Source organism: Penicillium alfredii, assembly GCF_028826965.1.
Source record: "Penicillium alfredii strain IBT 34128 chromosome Unknown utg000004l_segment0_segment0, whole genome shotgun sequence".
NCBI classification, from domain to species: Eukaryota; Fungi; Ascomycota; class Eurotiomycetes; order Eurotiales; family Aspergillaceae; genus Penicillium; species Penicillium alfredii.
The window spans coordinates 2,681,678-2,700,435 of NW_026622701.1; the positions used below are offsets into that span (position 1 = coordinate 2,681,678).

General features: G+C 54.0%; 5 protein-coding genes across 5 annotated transcripts; 2 read left to right on the forward strand and 3 right to left on the reverse strand.

Annotated features, from left to right (window-relative positions):
• Nucleotides 1–20: 20 nt before the first annotated feature.
• NUU61_002657 (aminophospholipid-translocating P4-type ATPase DNF3) lies at nucleotides 21–4,958 on the reverse strand (the record flags this gene model as incomplete). The annotated part of the gene is made up of 1 exon (XM_056653239.1): nucleotides 21–4,958. One exon carries the CDS (start codon nucleotides 4,956–4,958, stop codon nucleotides 21–23), a length of 4,938 nt encoding a protein of 1,645 aa, XP_056514306.1.
• Nucleotides 4,959–6,087: 1,129 nt separating this feature from the next.
• On the reverse strand, nucleotides 6,088–7,974 carry rfeF (uncharacterized protein; the record flags this gene model as incomplete). The annotated part of the gene is made up of 5 exons (XM_056653240.1): nucleotides 6,088–6,289; nucleotides 6,388–6,533; nucleotides 6,605–6,672; nucleotides 6,735–7,620; nucleotides 7,747–7,974. The coding sequence occupies 5 exons, from the start codon at nucleotides 7,972–7,974 to the stop codon at nucleotides 6,088–6,090; spliced, it is 1,530 nt and encodes a 509-aa protein (XP_056514307.1).
• A 1,337-nt stretch (nucleotides 7,975–9,311) lies between these two features.
• Nucleotides 9,312–10,643, forward strand: NUU61_002659 (Gfo/Idh/MocA family protein; the record flags this gene model as incomplete). Its single annotated transcript, XM_056653241.1, has 1 exon — nucleotides 9,312–10,643. The coding sequence occupies one exon, from the start codon at nucleotides 9,312–9,314 to the stop codon at nucleotides 10,641–10,643; it is 1,332 nt and encodes a 443-aa protein (XP_056514308.1).
• Nucleotides 10,644–10,947: 304 nt separating this feature from the next.
• Nucleotides 10,948–13,076, reverse strand: NUU61_002660 (signal recognition particle subunit SRP72; the record flags this gene model as incomplete). Its single annotated transcript, XM_056653242.1, has 5 exons — nucleotides 10,948–11,487; nucleotides 11,541–12,156; nucleotides 12,227–12,371; nucleotides 12,431–12,695; nucleotides 12,756–13,076. The coding sequence occupies 5 exons, from the start codon at nucleotides 13,074–13,076 to the stop codon at nucleotides 10,948–10,950; spliced, it is 1,887 nt and encodes a 628-aa protein (XP_056514309.1).
• Nucleotides 13,077–14,639: 1,563 nt separating this feature from the next.
• NUU61_002661 (glycosyltransferase family 31 protein) lies at nucleotides 14,640–16,079 on the forward strand (the record flags this gene model as incomplete). The annotated part of the gene is made up of 1 exon (XM_056653243.1): nucleotides 14,640–16,079. The coding sequence occupies one exon, from the start codon at nucleotides 14,640–14,642 to the stop codon at nucleotides 16,077–16,079; it is 1,440 nt and encodes a 479-aa protein (XP_056514310.1).
• Nucleotides 16,080–18,758: the final 2,679 nt, after the last annotated feature.

An 18,758-nucleotide genomic window follows, 5' to 3' on the forward strand; every position in this document is an offset into this window, starting at 1 on the left:
CCGTAACATATAGGAGGCGATTATTTAAGTTGGCCCTTTCGGATAGCACCGAAGCCCTTGCTGAACAGCTCGTGGATCTCGACTGAGCGGCGGCGCGCCGAGGCGCCTTCATCGGGGGACATCGGTTCGGCAGCCGCAGGACGAGTATACTGGACTGCACCAAGAGCACTGGCACTGGCATTGGCACTAGCACTGGCACTGGTGCTGGTATAGCCGTCCATCTCAATCTCTTGGGTGGCGGGCTTGGCATCGGTCATGACACGCGGGCGAGCAAGCAGTTCCTGGACATGGCGCTCGCGGGCATCCATCTCGGCAGTTTCACGATCGACCTCGAAGCTCGACTTCTTATTGCCGTGGTCCCAGCCCTGCTGCAGCTCGGCGGCAGCGGCTTCCTCGAAACGCATGCGGATGTCGAGATTCTGCTCGTATTCCTGGAAGATGTCGACGTCGGTGGGGAACAGATTCGCGCGACAGGTGCTGACAGTAAATTCAAAGAGAACCACCGCCATGATGGCAATCAAGAGAACGACCCAGAAAAGAAGGTTGTCTCCGGTGTGGTGCAGGAAGTTGTCCGGGACATCGTACACGCCTTTGCCCGCGCCGAGGTTGTAGCGTTGGGATAAAATCATGTTCCACAGGAACCAGCCACCGACCGAGATGATGATCACCACAAGCGATAGCCAGGTCTTGTTGTGGACCTCGAGCGCCTGCAGCTTCAGGTTGATCACCGTGACACACGCCGAGAACGTCAACAGACCAAGCGCATAGGTTCCATTGTCACTGGGGTTGATCTTGGCCATGCCGAACAGACCATACATCGTAAAGTAGATGATCATGGCCTCGCAAGTCGCCATAAACGTCCAGCCCAGGTACAGCTTGATATTGAACCCGCCGTGTCGCTGGCCCTTCGTATATAGCTCTGGCACGGCCAGCAACGTCGACGCCGCAAGATCTTTGGTAAAGATACCCAGGAAGATCACGGGCAGCGAGGTGAACAGCGTGTTGAACATACTCAAACTCCACGGCTCGTACAAACTGGTTCCTGTGTAGCCGTTCCATCGCTGGAAGAGCGCCTGGGTGAGATAGAACAGCATCTCCTTCCAGAACGTGCCAAGCGTGTACTTGCACGCACGCATGTAGTTCCAGCGGCCGTGGACGAGAAGCAGTTTGAGAAGGAACCGGAACTGCGCGATCGAGTAGTCCGAGATACGCGCCGCCTGAAGACCCTCCTTGCCAGTGATGCCAATGCCCACGTGGGCCTCCTGAATCATGGCGATATCGTTGGCGCCGTCGCCAATGGCCAGAGTGATCGAGTCGTTGACATACTTGCGGATGGATCGCACCAGGAAAGCTTTCTGCTTAGGGCTTGCGCGGCAGCAAATAACCGAATCCACGCGGACGGCGAGCTGGAAAAACCGCTCCCGAACTGGCTCGTCCGCTTCAATATTCGCCATAGTCTGGCCATCGACAACCACCACAGAGTGGGCCACACGGCCACGACGGATATCCGCAATGAGGCGCACGATTGTCTGTTCCACGTCGCCGTTTTCATGGTCAAGGATAGTCAGAGTCGAATAGTCCTTGACCAACCGGCAGGAGTGGCCAACATTGATAGCAGTCTCGCGCTTGTCGCCAGTCAACATCCACATCTTGATGTTGGCCCGCCGCAACTTGTCAATGGCCTCGGGCACGCCCTTCTGCAGCTTGTCTTCGATAGCAGTGGCGCCAGTCAGCTCAAGCTGCTGCTCGATCTGTTCGCCCGCCTGCTCAATCTTGAGTTGCCGGTCAACAATGCTGATGGAGGCATCATGGTACGCTGCCTTCCAGGTCTGGTACGTCGTTTCATCCAAGTAGCGATGGCCATAGAGCAAGGTTCGCAATCCATCCGTGGCAAAGTCATTCAGGTGCTGGAAACACCGCTCGAAAACAGCGGCCTCATTCACCACCAGGGCCTCCTCGACCAGTTCGTCCTCCTCCTCGCCGTTGGTCGAGCTTCCAGAGTCCGACAAGGCCCCTGAAACCCGTCCCATTTGCGCCGAGGGCCGGGGACTGTAGTACGCGCTGTCGGCCTCTTTCTTCAAGATGCCGCCGTCCGTTTCGCGGTCACGCAACCAGAAATCAATGCTGTCCCGCAGCGTCGACGACTGGTGGCCAGAGACAGATGAGCGCCGACGATTCAAGCTGGGCCGGCCGATGCTGCTTCGGACTCCACTGTCCTTCCGGCTCTGGTACTCGCTGTTGCGCCGAATAACCTGGTTTGCCTCGGCGGCTTTGCGCCGGCTCGCGCGACGCTCAATTTCACTCGACTTCTCCTGCGCCAGTGAAGCTTGCTTCAAAAGACGCATGAGCGTCGTGTCGGCACCCTTGCAGAATAGGCAGATGCGCTGATCGGGCATACGAACCACCACAGACATGCGCTTCCGTGCACTCGAGAACTCGATGACGTCCAATATCTCGTAGACCTCGTCGCAAGCGGCCTGCTTAGGGCCATTCGGGTATGTGCGGATAGTCAAGGTGTTCGGCTGTCGGTCCAGGACCAGGTATCCCAATTCCTGAGCCGCAAGAACTAAGGCCAGCTCGTCCGGCGAGGCGGCCTGGAAGGAGGTAGAGCCAGTCTCATCCTCCTCGGGGATACAGGTGTGACATAGTGCCATGGCCAGAATGAAAAGCTTGGCCTTGCGAGCGAAGACTGTGTAGGGCTTGCGCTGGATAAATTCAAGCATTTCAGTGGTGCGACAGGAAGTGTTGGAGCGACCCAGTCCGCGCACGCCATCCATGCCCGTGGAGACATTCGAAGGCCGCGGGCCCATGCGAACCTCGGATACGTTAGATTTGCGGGACAGGGCTTTCTTTCCCTTGACGCTTCGCTTCTTGTGAATCAACTTGCTGTGATCAGGCTCGCGAGCGGCTTCCTCTTGAATATCGGAGTCGTGGAGCCAAGCAGTCCCGGCCACACTCATCTTGCGGAAGCGCATGGAGTTGTTCGTCAAAGTACCGGTCTTGTCGGAGAAGATGTAGCTCACTTGACCGAGCTCCTCGTTGATGGTCGAGGTTCGGGCTTCAAGCGGGGTGTCGGTTTCAGGATCGTACATGTCGATGTCGTTCAGCAGGAGCATCTGCGCAACCTTCACAATCTCCATACTCACGTAGAGTGAGATGGGGATCATGGTGTTGAACATAATCAAGAACGAAGTGAACACAGGGCCGTATTCCACCTTGGCATCAACGAGATACCATGAGTATTGTTCCACGTCCTGCGACCAATACTTGTAGGCGATAGTGCATGCAACAGCCAGGACGACTACCAGGACCACAATCAACATGACAACACGGTTGACCTTGTCCTGAAGGGCAGGCTTTTTGATCCGCGGGTTCTTGTTGGCGTTCATGCGGATCTTGCACTCCTCGCCTGTGTAAATGACCATTCCGACGGCGCGCTCGGTGTTGCGCACAATACTTCCTCGGTAAACAATCTCATTGTTGGTCAAGGGAAGCTTCTCCTGGGCGTTGACCGTGACATGGCCGTCGAATTTGTAAAGATCGATATTCGGATCCTCCAACACAAAGTGCAGGGAGTTTCTGTTGATGTCCTCCACGGTGGAGCACGCTTTGGAGACGGGCTGAGACGGCTGCTTGTTCTTGAGGTTGGTCTCCCCATCGAGGGCCATAGTTTCGATGTAAGCCACACCGTTCGGGCCGTTGGCATGCAGCAATGCAATATCGGCAGGGACTGGTTGATCACGGTGAAGCTTGATGACGTCTCCAACTCGAATGTCTTTCCACTTGACATCGACCCAATCTTGGCAGTTGCTGGCCACGGAGGTGCCATCGGAGGGAGTGCCCTGACCCGGGCGAAGCACCGAGGCATACCGGTTGTTCTCTTCTTTGTCCAAGCGATACCGACGCCAGTCATCGAACCCTTCTTTGCCCATAGAGATGCCAACGAAGATCAAAAGCGGAACAATGGTAGTATACGTTCCTGTGGTACTCAGACCAGGAATCATCTGCAAAACGGCAACGATCAGGAAGTAAAAGTTGGCCAATTTCGTGAACTGCGCAAACAGCTGGCGGGGGAAGAAACTCCAGAAACTATATCGGCTCGAGCGAATGGAATTGCCAATGTAGGGCTTGCCAGTGCGTTCATCAGTCAAAGTATCCACCAAAGACGGATTCAAATCAAGATGGCGTCCGTCCTTTGTAGGCGGGATCTCCTTGATGCGCAAAATCACCTTCCGAACCGCAGCGAGAGCACCCTCGATGCGACCGACGATCATTGCCGAAGTCGCTTTACGCCTCAGCCATCGGTCATGCGCAACAGACATGGAAAAGCGGTCTTTGAACCCTTTTTCCGACGGCTCGGACGAAAAATAGGTCGACACCTCTTCTCGGGAGGTCGATTCGACGGTCGCCGTCGAAGCAACCGTCAACTCGTGCTTCTCATCCACGGGACTGGGCGCATGCGGAACAGCAGGTGCTGGCTCCAGCGCCTCGTCTGTGGACGGGCCCTGGGCCTCACCCCGTTCCGCAGTCTCATCATCCTGTTCGGCCTGCGATTGGATATTTTTGTTGAAGAGCGAGCGTCGAAGCGAATACCCACGGTTCCGCGATCGGGATCGACCGCCCGCATCCGGACTCGGCGGAGAAATGGGGGAGAGGGTGGCACTGGCGGCGCGCGGGGAGAGCGGAGAGGTAGGCGATCGACCGGCAGGCGAACCACTGGGAGGTGCAAGCGTTGTATCGATAGTTAGGCCTCGTGAACTGGGCCGTCGACCGTCCCGGTTCGTGCGGCGGTGGTCGTCGGCGGACGGGTGGTCGAGATCGGTTGAGAAGCGCACATGTTGTTGAGAGGTTCGCCGCCCAGCGTCGGAAAAGGTGCGCGACGAGATAAGAGACGGCCGGCGCACGACGTCGGGCTGCTCTGGGCGATTTGCATCGATGGATTCATCGTGGTTCGACATGGCGACCGGGCCAAAATCTTTGCGCGGAATGTGTCTGTGCGGGATAGACCCCGACAATCACTTTTTTCTTTCCCTCTCTGGTCTCACAATAGAATGAGATGATCAATCGAACGAGGCGAAACAATCAGGCGAGAATTCATTCTTCGCTGAAAATTCAAGACATCTGTCCGGGAAGTGTGTGGGAGGCGAGTATTCCCATTCAAACGAAGGACGTCCAAGGCGGGTTGCAAAGCGAAAGGAATCCCGTATAGATGCAAGGATAAGAAGCTCAAACGAGGGGGGTAATCAAGGATCCCAACGGGGGGGAGTATAGAACCGTGGCAGGGCGTCGAGGTGTCCTTGATTTTGAAAGTGATTTTGAAAGGGGAGAGGGAGAGAGTAGGCGAGGGAAAAGAAACTGAAGAAAGCTAGAATTGGAGATGGAGGCGAAACCACCGAATCCGGCAAGGTGGCCGCCTGACTATAGCCTCTTTATCTTTTTCTTTTCTTTTTTTTTTAAATCTTTTTATGGAATCAGAATAGAATTGTGTTCAGCGATTATGAGAGGGCCACCAAGCTCAGAAAACTGGGGGGGGGATTCTCCAGGAAATGTCAGGGTACGCGCAATTCGATGCAACCAGACACACAGCCACGCGCAGAACACTGCGCTTTTAAATAGCCATTCAAATAGCCACTCGCCCCACACCCTCAGGCAACGTGCAGACGGGCGAAAACCCTGTGCGAATGAAAGAAAGTTTAATAGAAGGTTGAAATAAAATAAAATAAATCCGTGCCCTGGACATCCCCAACCGTACTGCGCCCGTGGGGTCCAAACTACTCATACGCCCTTGGGCCACTGGACAGCCTTGGGTGCCGTGGGCGAAGACCAGGCGATGCCGATCCCTTCCCATGGCTACGATCTAACCGTCCACAAAGTTTCCCCGGGTCCGTTTCAAAAAATGCTATGGAGTGGAGAAGGGAGTTAAAGATACAGTTCCAGTTTCCCCGTCCATTCTATCGTATGAATGCAGAAAAAAAAATCGTAAAAAAGAGAAAGGAATCAAAGAAAGAGAAACAGAGAACAAAAGAAAAACCACCTGCAAGACCACCCGCAATCGAGGGAAAACAATCTGACGTCATGTTCCAACGGCTAATAACGTGGCGGTGGATGCCCATATGGTCCAGACGGCGGATAGCCTCCTGGTCCACCGGGTGGCGGGTGCGGTGACGAAGTGCCATACCCATACGGCGGTTGTCCATAGGCAAGCCCGCGGTTCGCCATTGGGTAAGGGGGATGCGGCTGGTAGCCGGGCTGCGGACTGTAGGTACCCGGTCCCGGGGGTAGCCCGGGCCTGGCGGTGCGTTATAGGGCCCAGGTGGTCCAGGTGGTCCAGGTGGTCCCGGGGGTGCATTGTAAGATCCAGGCGGGCCCGGCGGAGGCTGGCCATACCCACCGTAAGGGCCAGACGGGGGTGCTCCCGGGGGTGCTCCCATCGGTGGTCCAGGCGGGGGACCGCCGCCAGGGCGCCGCCCGCTATCTTTCTCGTCCTTGGTGTCATAAGAAGCATCAATCGCACCCAACATCAATTTGGCACACTACAAAAGCAGTCAGCCGAGCTCCTGCTGGCAAAGAAAGACAAGAAGAGAAGAATGTCAAATCAACTTACCCAAAGCTCCCGGGTCAAGTGCACTGGTGGATTGGCACGCGACATCTCATCCTGCTCAACCTCGAAATCTAATGAACCCCAGATGATTAGCTCCAAATACAGACTGTAGACCATGACGCACACAACTTACTCGAAGTGCAGTCAATCAGATGGCCAATATGAGGATCCTCGTCCAGCGCCGACAGGAAATCACGAGCACGCGTATCAGATCCCACCTGGGTGAACTGGAAAGAGACGGCGCCACGACCGTACCGGGTGCGCGAAACCTCCTCCACGGCGAAGCGGATGGAGTCGCCCACGGCACCGTGAGGCTCGCCAGCCGGCTGTCCGTCGGTGATGGTGATGACTAGCACGGGCTTGTCAAGGCGGTTGGCACGGGCCGGGCCCAGCACCATCGGATCGAGGACCTTGTTCCGCAGACTAGTACCCAGCGGAGTCAGGCCCGAGAAACGGACGCGGGAGACCAGTCGGTCTACGTCTTCAGCGTTACGGATCCCGTCTCCCAACTCCATGGAGTTCATGAACCGCACCGAGATTCCATCCTGATCAAAGGTCGAGGCCGCAGTAGCCACGATGCCCAGAATCTGTCGCAGCTGGTCCTTTCGGAGCCCCTTCTCCTCAAACTCAATGGACCCGCTGTCATCCACGTAGAGAATCACGTCGAACAGCGAGAGCTTCATGACATCGGTCGCAACCTCCATGGGGACGGACCACTCGTGTGTCAGCTTGTTGAGCCTGCCCGGTGCATCGTTGGCAAGCGACTGGACGAGTCGGTCCAACCGTTCCAAAGGATAGAAGCTCTGGAGGTTCTTCTCTTGGATGGTACTAATCAACAGCTGTCGGTAGGCGGCAACCTGTTGTGGGGTGGCAGGAGGAGCTGGGGGCGCAGGCGCACCACCGGGCGGGCCGTACGGGCCAGGCGGTGGCCGATATTGGTCGGGAGGAGCTCCAGGTGAGGGTCCGGGGCGTCCCTGTGGTCCAGGATAAGGAGACCCCTGAGGCGGATAAAGCGGTGCCTGGCCCTTGTTTAATTGTCAGCCTTTTATTCTTCATCATTTCACAAACGCAAACTCCGAGACGCGCTCAAAACACGAAACAAAGCACAATGCAGCAGTACAAAACACGTGGGACAAGTATAATACATAAGGTGGCTGTTGTCCAGGGTATGGCGATCCCGAGACACCATAGGGCTGTCCCTGAGGTGGGGGCGGCGGGGGACGCGAGTAGCCCTGCTGGGCTCCGGGGTAAGGCGAAGGTTGTTGCGGGGGAGGTCTGGAGTAAGGCGCAGACGCAGGAGACGGCGATGAGTTGCATGGCTGGTACGGGTGAGGTGAGCCGCCGTACGGAGGATAGCCCGGGTACCCGGACATTGTCGATGAAGGCCTCGAGAAAGCCGAAGGCAGAAAACCGTGTGGAGGGGTAAAACAAAAAGGAAAACAAAAAGAAAATAAAGCCAAAAGCTCAAAAGAATCAAGCGAAGGCTAGATACACAAGGCAGCTTACCGATCCCTGAGATGGAGAAGGGGAGCCTGGGTAATCCTGGTATTGTTGCTAGAGAGTTGCTGGTGAGTGTTGTTCTTTTCTTCGTATGACGTCGGGCTTCTTGGAAGTGGGCAGGTGATCGCACTTACGTATCCACCAGGCTGCAGTGATGCAGGAGGACCCCCAGGGTATCCCGAGGAAGGCGCGCCTCCCGGAGTGCCAGAGTTGGTCATATTCTGGTTTTGGCTGGCGGCGAGCTTCGAAGCAAACTGGGGATGAGGTTAGAGAAAGACAGAGTCTTGGGGGGTGTTCGTGGAGGGGCAGAGGTAAGACACTTACACCCATATTCTTTCGGTGGGAAGTACAAGAAGAAAGAATGAGAGAAAGAGTAGAAAGAGTAGAAACGGAGAGAAAAAGAAAAGGAGCCGCAGTCAGCACCTTCGTCACTGGTGGATGCCGCCAGTCCCAACCCGGCAAGGCTGAGGCTGTACCTGTACTTTCCACACTGCCGGGGCCCCCACCACAGCGGATGTACCGTGCCGTACTATACTTATACTTAGTGTTGTACTACCAGAGCACGTATACTGGTAGTATTTGCTACAAATACCAATGTAGAATGTACTCAGGAATATTCAGAAGAATCTCATATCAAGAATTAATTCTTGCAGAGATACGCCGATCCCAGCATCGAGTCCACCTGACATCGAACACGAACCCCCAGACTCCACCCACCACCTGAACACGATCGACGAGCAACTGCATACTTCAGCAATGCCACCAACTTGGTTTCCCTCTTCTGGCCCATGGATCCTGTCTGGGGAAAGTTTGGACCCAACCCTTTTGGTCCCTGGACCAAGCCGGGCCTTAGGGGGGCCGCTGATGTCACGGCCTGGCATGTTGGCCCTTGACAGGGAACGGCTGGGCAACGAGCAAGGGCCTGAGCGAGTATCTGCTTTCTTTTCTTGCCCATCACGACCTAACACAATCAACAGGATGAGGGCAGCTCGGAAACGTTGATCTCTTTTTCTGGAAGCTACGTTCGCAAACCCTGGAACCGACCTTGCTTCCCTTGTACTCTATACACATACATCCAAGTGCCCTTGATCGCGGTGCGCCACACAAGAACGTCAGTGTCAAGTATATCACGCATCGCTTCTCCCTCTGCGTCTATCCGCATCAGGGTTGACAGCTCTCTCTATACTTGTTACCCCTGACAGCTGTCACTATGTCCACCCCGGTCCTTCGCGTCGGCATCCTCGGCGCCACTGACACGGCCCAAGCCACCTACCTACCCATCCTACACTCCGATCCAACCCACTTCCATCTCTCCATCATCTATGACCCCAACCCCGAGGTCACGCAGCACTGCCAGGCCCAGTTCAAGATCCCATACCGCACAAGCGTCGCAGACGACGTCTTGCGCCATGCAGGGATCGATCTAGTCCTGAACCTCCTACCCATGGAAGACCGCGAGCAATACACCGTGGCAGCCCTAAAGGCAGGCAAGCATGTGATGGTAGAAGCGCCTCTGAGCCTCAGCATCCCGGGCTGGCAGCACATCCGCGGCGCAATCAAAAAGAGAAATGCCACCACCGCCACCGGTGTCACCACCCAGTCCAATGGGGATACCAACAACAGCGTCGAGAGCAAGAACAATCCCAAGATCTTCGTCAGCTGTGCGTACCGCTACGCACCATGTTTCACAGAAGTATTCAAGAAAGAGCTCGCCAGTCTGGACCGAATATACTACGCACGATGTCGCAACATCGCAGGCGCGCCGAGTATCAACCCAAGACCAACCACGAACGGCAATAAACCCACCAAGAACGGCACCAACGGAGCAGCCACAAACCCAAACACAACCGCCCAATTCCGCGCACTCCTCGCAGACGTCTTCGGTGGACCCGAAGAAGACCTCACCCCCGACCGCGCAGCATTCTGCCGTTTCCTCGGGACACGCGGCGGCCACGACCTATCGCTGATGCGCGAGTGTCTCGGGCTGCCAGACGCCGTGTCCAGCGTCTCGATTACAGTCCCGTTCTACTCGGTTGTGTTCCACTACACCGATACCGCGGGACAAGGACAAGGGCACCCGTTTACGCTTCTCTATGAAGCCGGTGTGGACGGCGTGCCGCGCTGCGATGCGCATCTTACTATCTACGGCGCAAACAAGACTATCAGCGTGCAGTATGATTTTCCGTGTCCTGGTGAGGTGGGGTCGATTGAGGGGTTGTGTGTGCGGGTTGTTGTTGAGGAGGCCGAACCTGATACTGCTGTGTGCAGTGGTCATGGCCATATTAATGGCAATGGACATGGCAATGGTATTGCCAGCAGCTGGTACACCGACAGCTGTGCCCGTGTCAAGAGAACCGAGATAGTGAGCAGTGCCGACGACGCGTATCGACAGGAACTTGCTGCCCTGTATTCGTATCTGGTGGAGGGGAACACGGCGGGGAAGACGGATGCCGGGGATGCCCTGATGGATTTGAGGTTGCTGCGCTTGATCTTTGAGCATTATAATCGGCAGTGCGGGACGATTCGCACGCCGTTGGGTTAGTGGACTTGCTAGTCGCTTGGTGAACGCGGGACGATATTTGGTGCTGGGATTGCTTTGGCACAGTGTGGCTCTATCCATGGATGTGTCTATTGTGGGTAGAAATCGGCCACACTAACTCTACCATGTAACTGTAAGAACCTTGAAACTACTGTTAAAGCAGTGGACGAGAATGCACTGTGTTATTCTGCACTCAGTGCAGGCATTCAGCCATAAGGCTTTTATTTCTTGATGGATGCGAACCATCCATGGATATAAAGATCCATCCATTCCACCATATATTCCCCGCCCATTGTCCAAAGCAAGATCACCGCTTGCCCTTCTTCTTATTCTTTTTGGAGCTGGCCCCTCCGCCACCAGAGGACTTCTGTTGTTGGCTCGCAGCCTCCTCGGTCTTTTCCGTGACGACACCACCCTGGGTGCGTTCAGCAGCGCGCTGCTTGCCCTTCTTGCCCTTGGGGCGGTAGGACGAGCGGTCACGCAGAGGAAGCCAGCGCTCGGGGTCGGGTTTCTTGTTGGGGTCATAATCCTTGGGCAGACGGGACTTGCGCACGCGCTTGGCAGCGCGGTCTTCCTTGCCGGCTGCCGTGCGCTTCCGAGCCCCAGCGAAAGCGGCGGCTGCAGCGGCAGCCGAGGAGGCGGAAGGAGAAATACCCGCGGACTCCAAGGCAGAGATGTCGACGCCAGCGATAAGCTCGCTGACGGCAGGAAGTTGGTCGATCTGCGACTCCACCTGCGAGTAGTCCAGCGTGGCCTGCGACGCGACGTAGCCGGCGACTGCAATACGGTCCTTAGGATCCTTCTGGTGCAAGGAGCGGAAGAGATCGCGGGCGGTGGCCAGGTCAGACTGGTCCTCCGAGTACAAAAAAGGGAAGCAGCCGCGGCGCGCAGGAGAGATGCCGGCGGCTCGGGCTTGGTGCGCCAGTACGAGGCCGCTTGGGCGAGGGTGGAGCGGATCTGGACCTTGCGGCCCTCAAGCTGATACAATGACACCAGAACACTGAGAAGGCCTGGGTTAAAGCGAGCGTCTTGGTCGGCTTCGGAGATGGATTCCTCGAGGCTGTGCAGCGAGCGCTCCACAGCTGTGATGGCAGAGGTGGTGTTGCCCACGCTGACGTAAAGTTGGACCACCGTCAGGAGCAGGCCCAAATCTTTAGGCCTCCGTTCCAACAGTGGCAGGATCTGTTTCAAAGCTTTCGGGCCGGTTTGCCCTTGTGCGTGGGCCGCGGCGTTGTAGACGGACAGGAGGTTGGGGGTGGCCTCGACGGAGGGACATGGGCTTTGTGCAAGGCCCTTAGCTGTGGACCGGATCATACCGTCGTATTTCTGCACAAAAAGATCCGCAGCGTGTGAGTTACCCGCCAGATCATGACTCTGGAAATCAAATAGCCGGTCATTGTTGATGGCATCTGGGGTCTCGTGGAGGGCCTTGTAGAGGATGTAAGGGTTAATCGTCGTCTGGCGAGCCAAAAAAATGTTATTCCGCGCAATCTTCTTCGTCGAGAGTTCGGGGATACTAAACACATCAAAGTTAGTCCGCGATTTATTTTTGACGACTCCACGAAAGAAATGTCAATTAAACTTACTCCTCCACACTGATTTCCTGAAGGACTGACTCGGCCTCCTCCGTCTTCCCCAGTCGGTTCAGGACATACAACTGCTGGACAGCGATAGGCAAAAGCTCGGCAGCTCGGTCTTCGGGGGTGAGGTCCTCCGATGTCCGGCAAACGTCTATACAGTGCAATCAGTCAAACATGATTCTTGCAAAACGTATGCAGTGGGTTTCTGACTTTTAGCGCGTGACAGGAGCACTTCGGCTTGTCCAAGGGCCCCCTTGGCAATATTCAAGCAGGCGGCATTATAGGCCGTCTCGAATGACTCCAGCTCTTCCCTTGACAGTCGGTCATGGCGCACAAATTCCGGTTGTCCCTTCCACTGCAGCTGGGCATCGGTAGCCCACGCGTTGATATTCAAGTCATTTTGCTCATCGCTCCTATCTTGTGACAAGGTTTCGTAGATCTCGGCGGCTCGGTGGAACTGTTCGGCGCGGTAGCTCTGTGACGAGGAAAGTCAGCGCAGGGCCTCGAAAGAATATCAACGAAAATCATCCCATACCACTTGTGCCTTCAGATGGCTGGTCCCTCTGCTAGCAGCTGCTCGAGCCACGGCGGCAGTGGCCTCCTCCAACTTTCCAATTTTGTACAAGGCGTATGCATATTCCAGACCGGCTCTCTTCTTGAGTGCATCGCCTCCTGCCTCCACCACGCGCACACAATCCTCAAAGCGATCCAATTTTAGGAGGGCAACCACTTTGATGTGCTGGGCATCCAGATCAGATTGGGACTTGGACAGGACGGCATTGCAGGATTGAAGCACTTCTTCATGATCGTCAATCGTCGCCTGCTGCAACAGCGAGGCCAACGACTGCGCAACCATGGTGGGGAATGGAATCAAAGGCTGAGATCAGACTGGCGTAGTCTGGCACTCCAAACTCGGTCCCGGGGGGGAAACAAGGCGCAATTGCTGAGATGTGTCCCGCTCCAGTGTGTGGAAATGGTCTTTCCCCATTGGGGAATTTCTGCGTGTAGGGGCCACATGGTCTGCCGTAGTAGTCACGTGGATATTCTTGCCTTTCCGCCTCAGGTATCACAGCCTACCATTCTCGGAAACTCCCTCGGGGTATCCGTGGATCAGAATGCATTGCCTGGTGGGTTCCCTGGGAGATCTTGGATCACCCACTCTGGCTCAACCAGACAATGATTGTTTCAACCAAGTCTCATGTTGGAAAGCCTACGTGTTGTGATACTCGATCTCTCACACTCACCGACATAGACTTCCATCAGCGGGGTCTTGGGTTTCACCCTGTCCACCCTGTCCACCCTATAGCTGCCAAGTCCCACGACCATGTGCCTTACTGTGGGATGACGTGAGGCTATAATGTGACTCGAATATCCCATTTACGCATGGATTTCAAGCTGGGACCGTCCTCGCATGACTATAATTAGTCCGGTGCAGAAGGGCCCTGTCGAACCCCTTATGTCCTCGGGGCGCCTGAGGCTCAACTTACAGCTGTACACAGCCCACCCGATCGGCACTTCCAGAGGCAAATTTGATGCGGTGCAGGTGATCTGTCGCGGCGGCCTAAGATGATCTGTGTACATCCGAACAGGCCAGTTTCAACTTGAACCCTGAAAAGCCTATTCGCCTGTGGGGCCGGATACAAAGTATCAGAATCCCAGATCATCGACAGGGGGTGATCGGTCCTTGCAAAGTCGAACGAGGTGTTGTGGAACCAGAAAATGAGATGCTCTCTTGCCTGGAGATATCCGGGGATGAAGAATCGGGGAAATGGTCAAAACCCCTGGATTTTTGCCTGCACATGAAGGCTGAAGGCAGTGTAAGGATGGGTGACGCGCGGACGTGGAGCAGGCGGAGAGGCTGACGAGGCCGAGCATTGGCTGAGCGATACGCAGGACGTGGCGTTTGGTAGAGTTTGGGGAAGATCGCAGGAATCAGATATTAGAGAGTATACGATTATACTATGATACTATGATACTCAGATAATAATAGAATAATAAATAATAAATAATTGGCTATATACTATATACTACATAAATAAGTATCAAGTAACTAATAATATAGAGTAATCATATCCATAGAGGCACACGTGAGTTCACGTCATGGCCATCTGGAAAACCATGATCGTCGCTGTCCCGTCCCTTTTTTCGCTTTGGCCTGCACTCCACGGGAGAGTCCCTTTTCTTCTCTCTCCACTTCTCTGCCTCGTCCCAATTTCTTGGATTTCTTGGATTTCTCCTTTATATTTTCCCATATACTCTCCCTTCCCTCCTCCTCCCTCCTCCCTTCAAATCACCCCTGTTCGCCCATCTTCAACCCCTCGAACTGCTCCAGTCCAGCGCAGGAGTGCCTGTCTCAGCAATGAGGTAGTAGCCGAAAAAAGAAACAAAACAGCCGTGGATGACATTAGACAAGTGGAGGATGCTGAACGGTCGCGAAGGGTCGCTCTTAGGTGCCTCCTGGGCATGCAGGAGGATGCTGCGATTCGTGCTCATCATTGTGGTGAGCGCGACATTCGTCGCTCTCCTCTGGCCGTCGTCCGAGCCACAAAACACCGTGTTGGGCCGAGCCAACATCACGATATCGTCAGACATCAAATGCGAACTCAACCTCGACATGTTACACAAGCTGCACGTTCGCAAAGTGGGCCAATACATTCGCCGTGAAATTGTGGTGGACGTGACCGACGACCCCGTGCCCATGACACAACGACTGGACCAGGCCTTTATGGACTTGAAGCCTCCCAAGGAGCCCATTACCGACATGCAGGATGGGCCGCACGACAGCTGCTCGATCCCTATCCCCGTCGCGGTCCAGGTCCCCAAGCCCCCGAAAATGGTGGATGCCTCCCACATCGACTTTGGCGTCGCAACGTCCGTAGAACGGTTGAACGAATCCCTCGACCAGATGGCTCACTGGGCCGGGTACACCAGGACTCGGATTTTCGCGTTAGTCGAGCCCGAGGAAACCCCCAACGCAATCGAGCGGGTTCGCGCCAAGGCCGACGCGCTGGGGATCAATCTCATTGTCACCGAGTCCGACGACGACTTTCTCACGCGATACTTTGCTCTGATCTCACTTTTGGAAAGTCACACCCGAGAGCAGACCAAGTGGGCATGCATGATCGACGATGACACGTTTTTCCTGTCCATGTCGGACCTGGTCGAAACGCTGAGCCACTACGACCACACCAAGTCGATCTACATGGGCGGCGTGTCTGAGGGCGTGCCGCAGATCTCCGTGTTCGGGCTGATCGCGTTCGGTGGCGGCGGTATCTTCCTGTCGCGACCGCTCCTGCGCGAGTTAGACTCGGTGTCCGGAGAGTGCCAGCAAATGCCGCTGACGGGCGACCGCCGCGTCGCCAACTGTGTTTACCAATACACCACCACGCGCCTGACTATCGAGCACCGACTCCACCAGCTGGATCTGATGCGCGATGCCTCGGGCTTTTTCGAGTCGGGCCGCGAGCCGCCGCTCTCCGTGCACCACTGGAAGTCGTGGTTCAAGGCCGACATGCCCAAGCTGGGCGTGATCTCAGAAATCTGTGGTGATACCTGTCTGTTGCGCCGGTGGCATTTCAGCGACGGCTGGATCTTGACCAACGGATACTCCATCATCCACTACTCGTGGGATCCAGAGCCCGGCGATGTGACCATGGAGAAGACATGGGAGTCCCACAACGGCGCCACCAACGAAAACTACCTCCATGAACTGGGCCCGCTGCGCAACAAGGACGTCGATAAGGTCACCTACCAGCTCCGGGATGCAGTGCTCGAACCCAATGGCCGGGTCACTCAGTGGTATGTCCGCCCTCATTACAAGGGTGATCGGGTTTTGGAGCTATCTTGGCGCAAACGGTGAGAAAACAAGACGAAAAGACTAAAAAAAATGGGGGGGAGGAAAGGCCGTGTATTATTTCTGTCTTGTATCGGCTCGCTTTATATTCATTGGGGAGGACTCGGGGGTTTCTTCGCTGGCTATACCCCGTCCTCTCTCATCACGGCGCATGGGCATCTATCTGGGCGTAAGCACTTTGCTTGGGGTTTTGGGGTTGTTTATAGATCGGAGATACACCTTTACGCATACTTGATATTAATGCCGTGGGATGATTGATTCCTCATGTGACATGGAATTCTTTAGTATCTCGTAGCTGTATGCTCTTGATATAAGTATTCTTCTCTCCACGTGGTAGTGATTGATGCTTACCATTGTAGATAAAGTGTCTAGTATAGGTATTTGTCATTGCACGATCAACCCACCTACTCAGATCAGTCTCTTGCATACTAGGTATATTCAAATACTTCGTCCACCTCGCCTGCATTTTATCCTTCCCATATCTTGACCCCAGTAATAGAGTGCAATGATCCACTAGTCTCGGTGGTTCTACCGCAACCGCAAAGGAGCAGGATTGACCGATCTTCGCTAAGACTTCAGGATGAACATCAATGGGCCAGTGCTCAATTTCCCGGGGAGATGGCGGCAGCAGGATCGGAGTGGAAAGTAGGTCATAGCTTTGCTTGTTGACAATTATTTTGTGCATTGTCTGCGCTGTCTGGTTATTTGTAAACATATCCCAGTAAAGAAAAAGCCAAGGGATACAATCTCGGGGAGTATACAAATTCCCTAATAAGTACGAGCAGTAGCTGGGCAGTATATAACCCTAACTACTAACATAAAGTTAGAACCCTTACAAAAGAACAAAACAGATTAAACCATGTGGCAAATTGCCCCATACTCTATCCGTATAGTACTGTGCATCCAACGTGGGTTCCACCACCTCCTTTCTTTCTCTTTCTATCTTTCCCCCCTTTTTGCCCATGTGTGACTCGGTGATACATCCAATCATCAGACAATAGGCGATTATTCCCGATGATTGGCTCGCCGAAAAAAACCTGAGACACAATGAGATTATGAGCAAGTGGAAACTATCCGGCCAACGGATTTACAGCCGCAGATAATCTCCGCAAACCCCCGCAGACACGCCCCGAGATGAGCAACGACCATATAATATATTAATTATACACTATGATATGCACTCCGGATGATGTCGTCACAACTAGGGGGAGGGGGTGGAGGTTTATTCCAAGGAGGGAATGAGAACAAGACGATCACGACAAACAATAGGAGTAAAAACAATCTGGTAACTATACTTACTCTACAACTATACTAGGGAGTCTACAGTACTCCCCGGGTACCCAACCTCTCTTACCCCCTTTTAGGCATCTTCCATCCATCATTGGGCACTAAATAAATAAATAAATGATAAATCTTCGCTTTGATCGCTCACGGGTCAATAGTGACTTGATCTCTGATATAGTTGCATATATGCTCGGGCTCGGCTCGAGAACAATAGGTACGTACCCAAGTACCCAAGGAATATCCATAGTACAGGGCGCAGGCGCAGCTGCATTAGGCAACCGGTATCTTGGCCCTTTTCTATTTTCACGCAATCCTTCTGGAAGGCCACCAGAAGGTCAGGAGAAAGGCTTGGCGGACCCAGTTCTGAGCGATCGCGAACCCATCCCGTGTGGCAGTGGGATTCTTGTGGTTTTTTTTCTCGGAGGCTGAAATCCTGCCGGCGTCTGCTAGTGTCTTCCAAGAAACGAAAAAAAAGGGGGTGGAGGAGTAAGAAATAGACCCGATAGCAGACCAGGGGGTGGAGGGCCCACTCGTGGGATCGTCGTCATCAAGATGGCGTTGTTGACATACCTGCATTTATTTACTTTAGGGGAAGAACATGAAAAAAGCAAGAAATCATCATAGTTAGGATTGCCTACATCCAGCTACAGTGGAATGGCTGTACAGACATTTGCAACATGAAGGATTTCATGTTTCAGCCCAACTCTGGGAATGTCTGGAAATCGAATTCTTCATCCTTCTAGAAACGATCATCGGGGATTTAGCCTTCCGCCGTTTGGGATCGGCTAGCAATAGTCGGAACAGACTATCGAGATGGTGAAGCAACTCCGCACCGGGGGGTAGATCCAGAGACAATAATGCCTCTCAACATACTGTATATACTCTGTAGACCTAGTGTCGCACCATTCCATCTTGTATTTGGACCGATTTCCTCCAGTTGCCCTGCCCTTTCTTTATATAAATATAAATATATATGATAATAATAATCGAATGTAAAAATCAAAACAGAAAAATAACTCGGGCGTCTGGTCACACCTCTTTTTATTATCTTCCTCAGGGGCGTCTTTCGGGCAACCCCCTTTTATGCATCTGGGAAACCGATTTCCCGGAGTCCACTTGGTTTTTTTTATTTATTTATTTATTTATTTTTTGGCCCGATCACATCTCCTGAAGGAAATGCGACTTGCGTCATATTCTCGAATCATTTTTCTTTCTATTTGCACTAGGTTCATTTGGGGAGGGAGATTGGGCAGTGAAGATCAGGCAAGTAGAGAGAGCGAGATATTCGAACTATAATCTACAAGCGTGGTTTTTCTCGGGTTTCCTCCGTGTTCAAGGCTTTTTTTTTTAATTCAAAAATGAATCCAGAGAAGGAATAAAAAAGAAAAAGAAATAAATTCT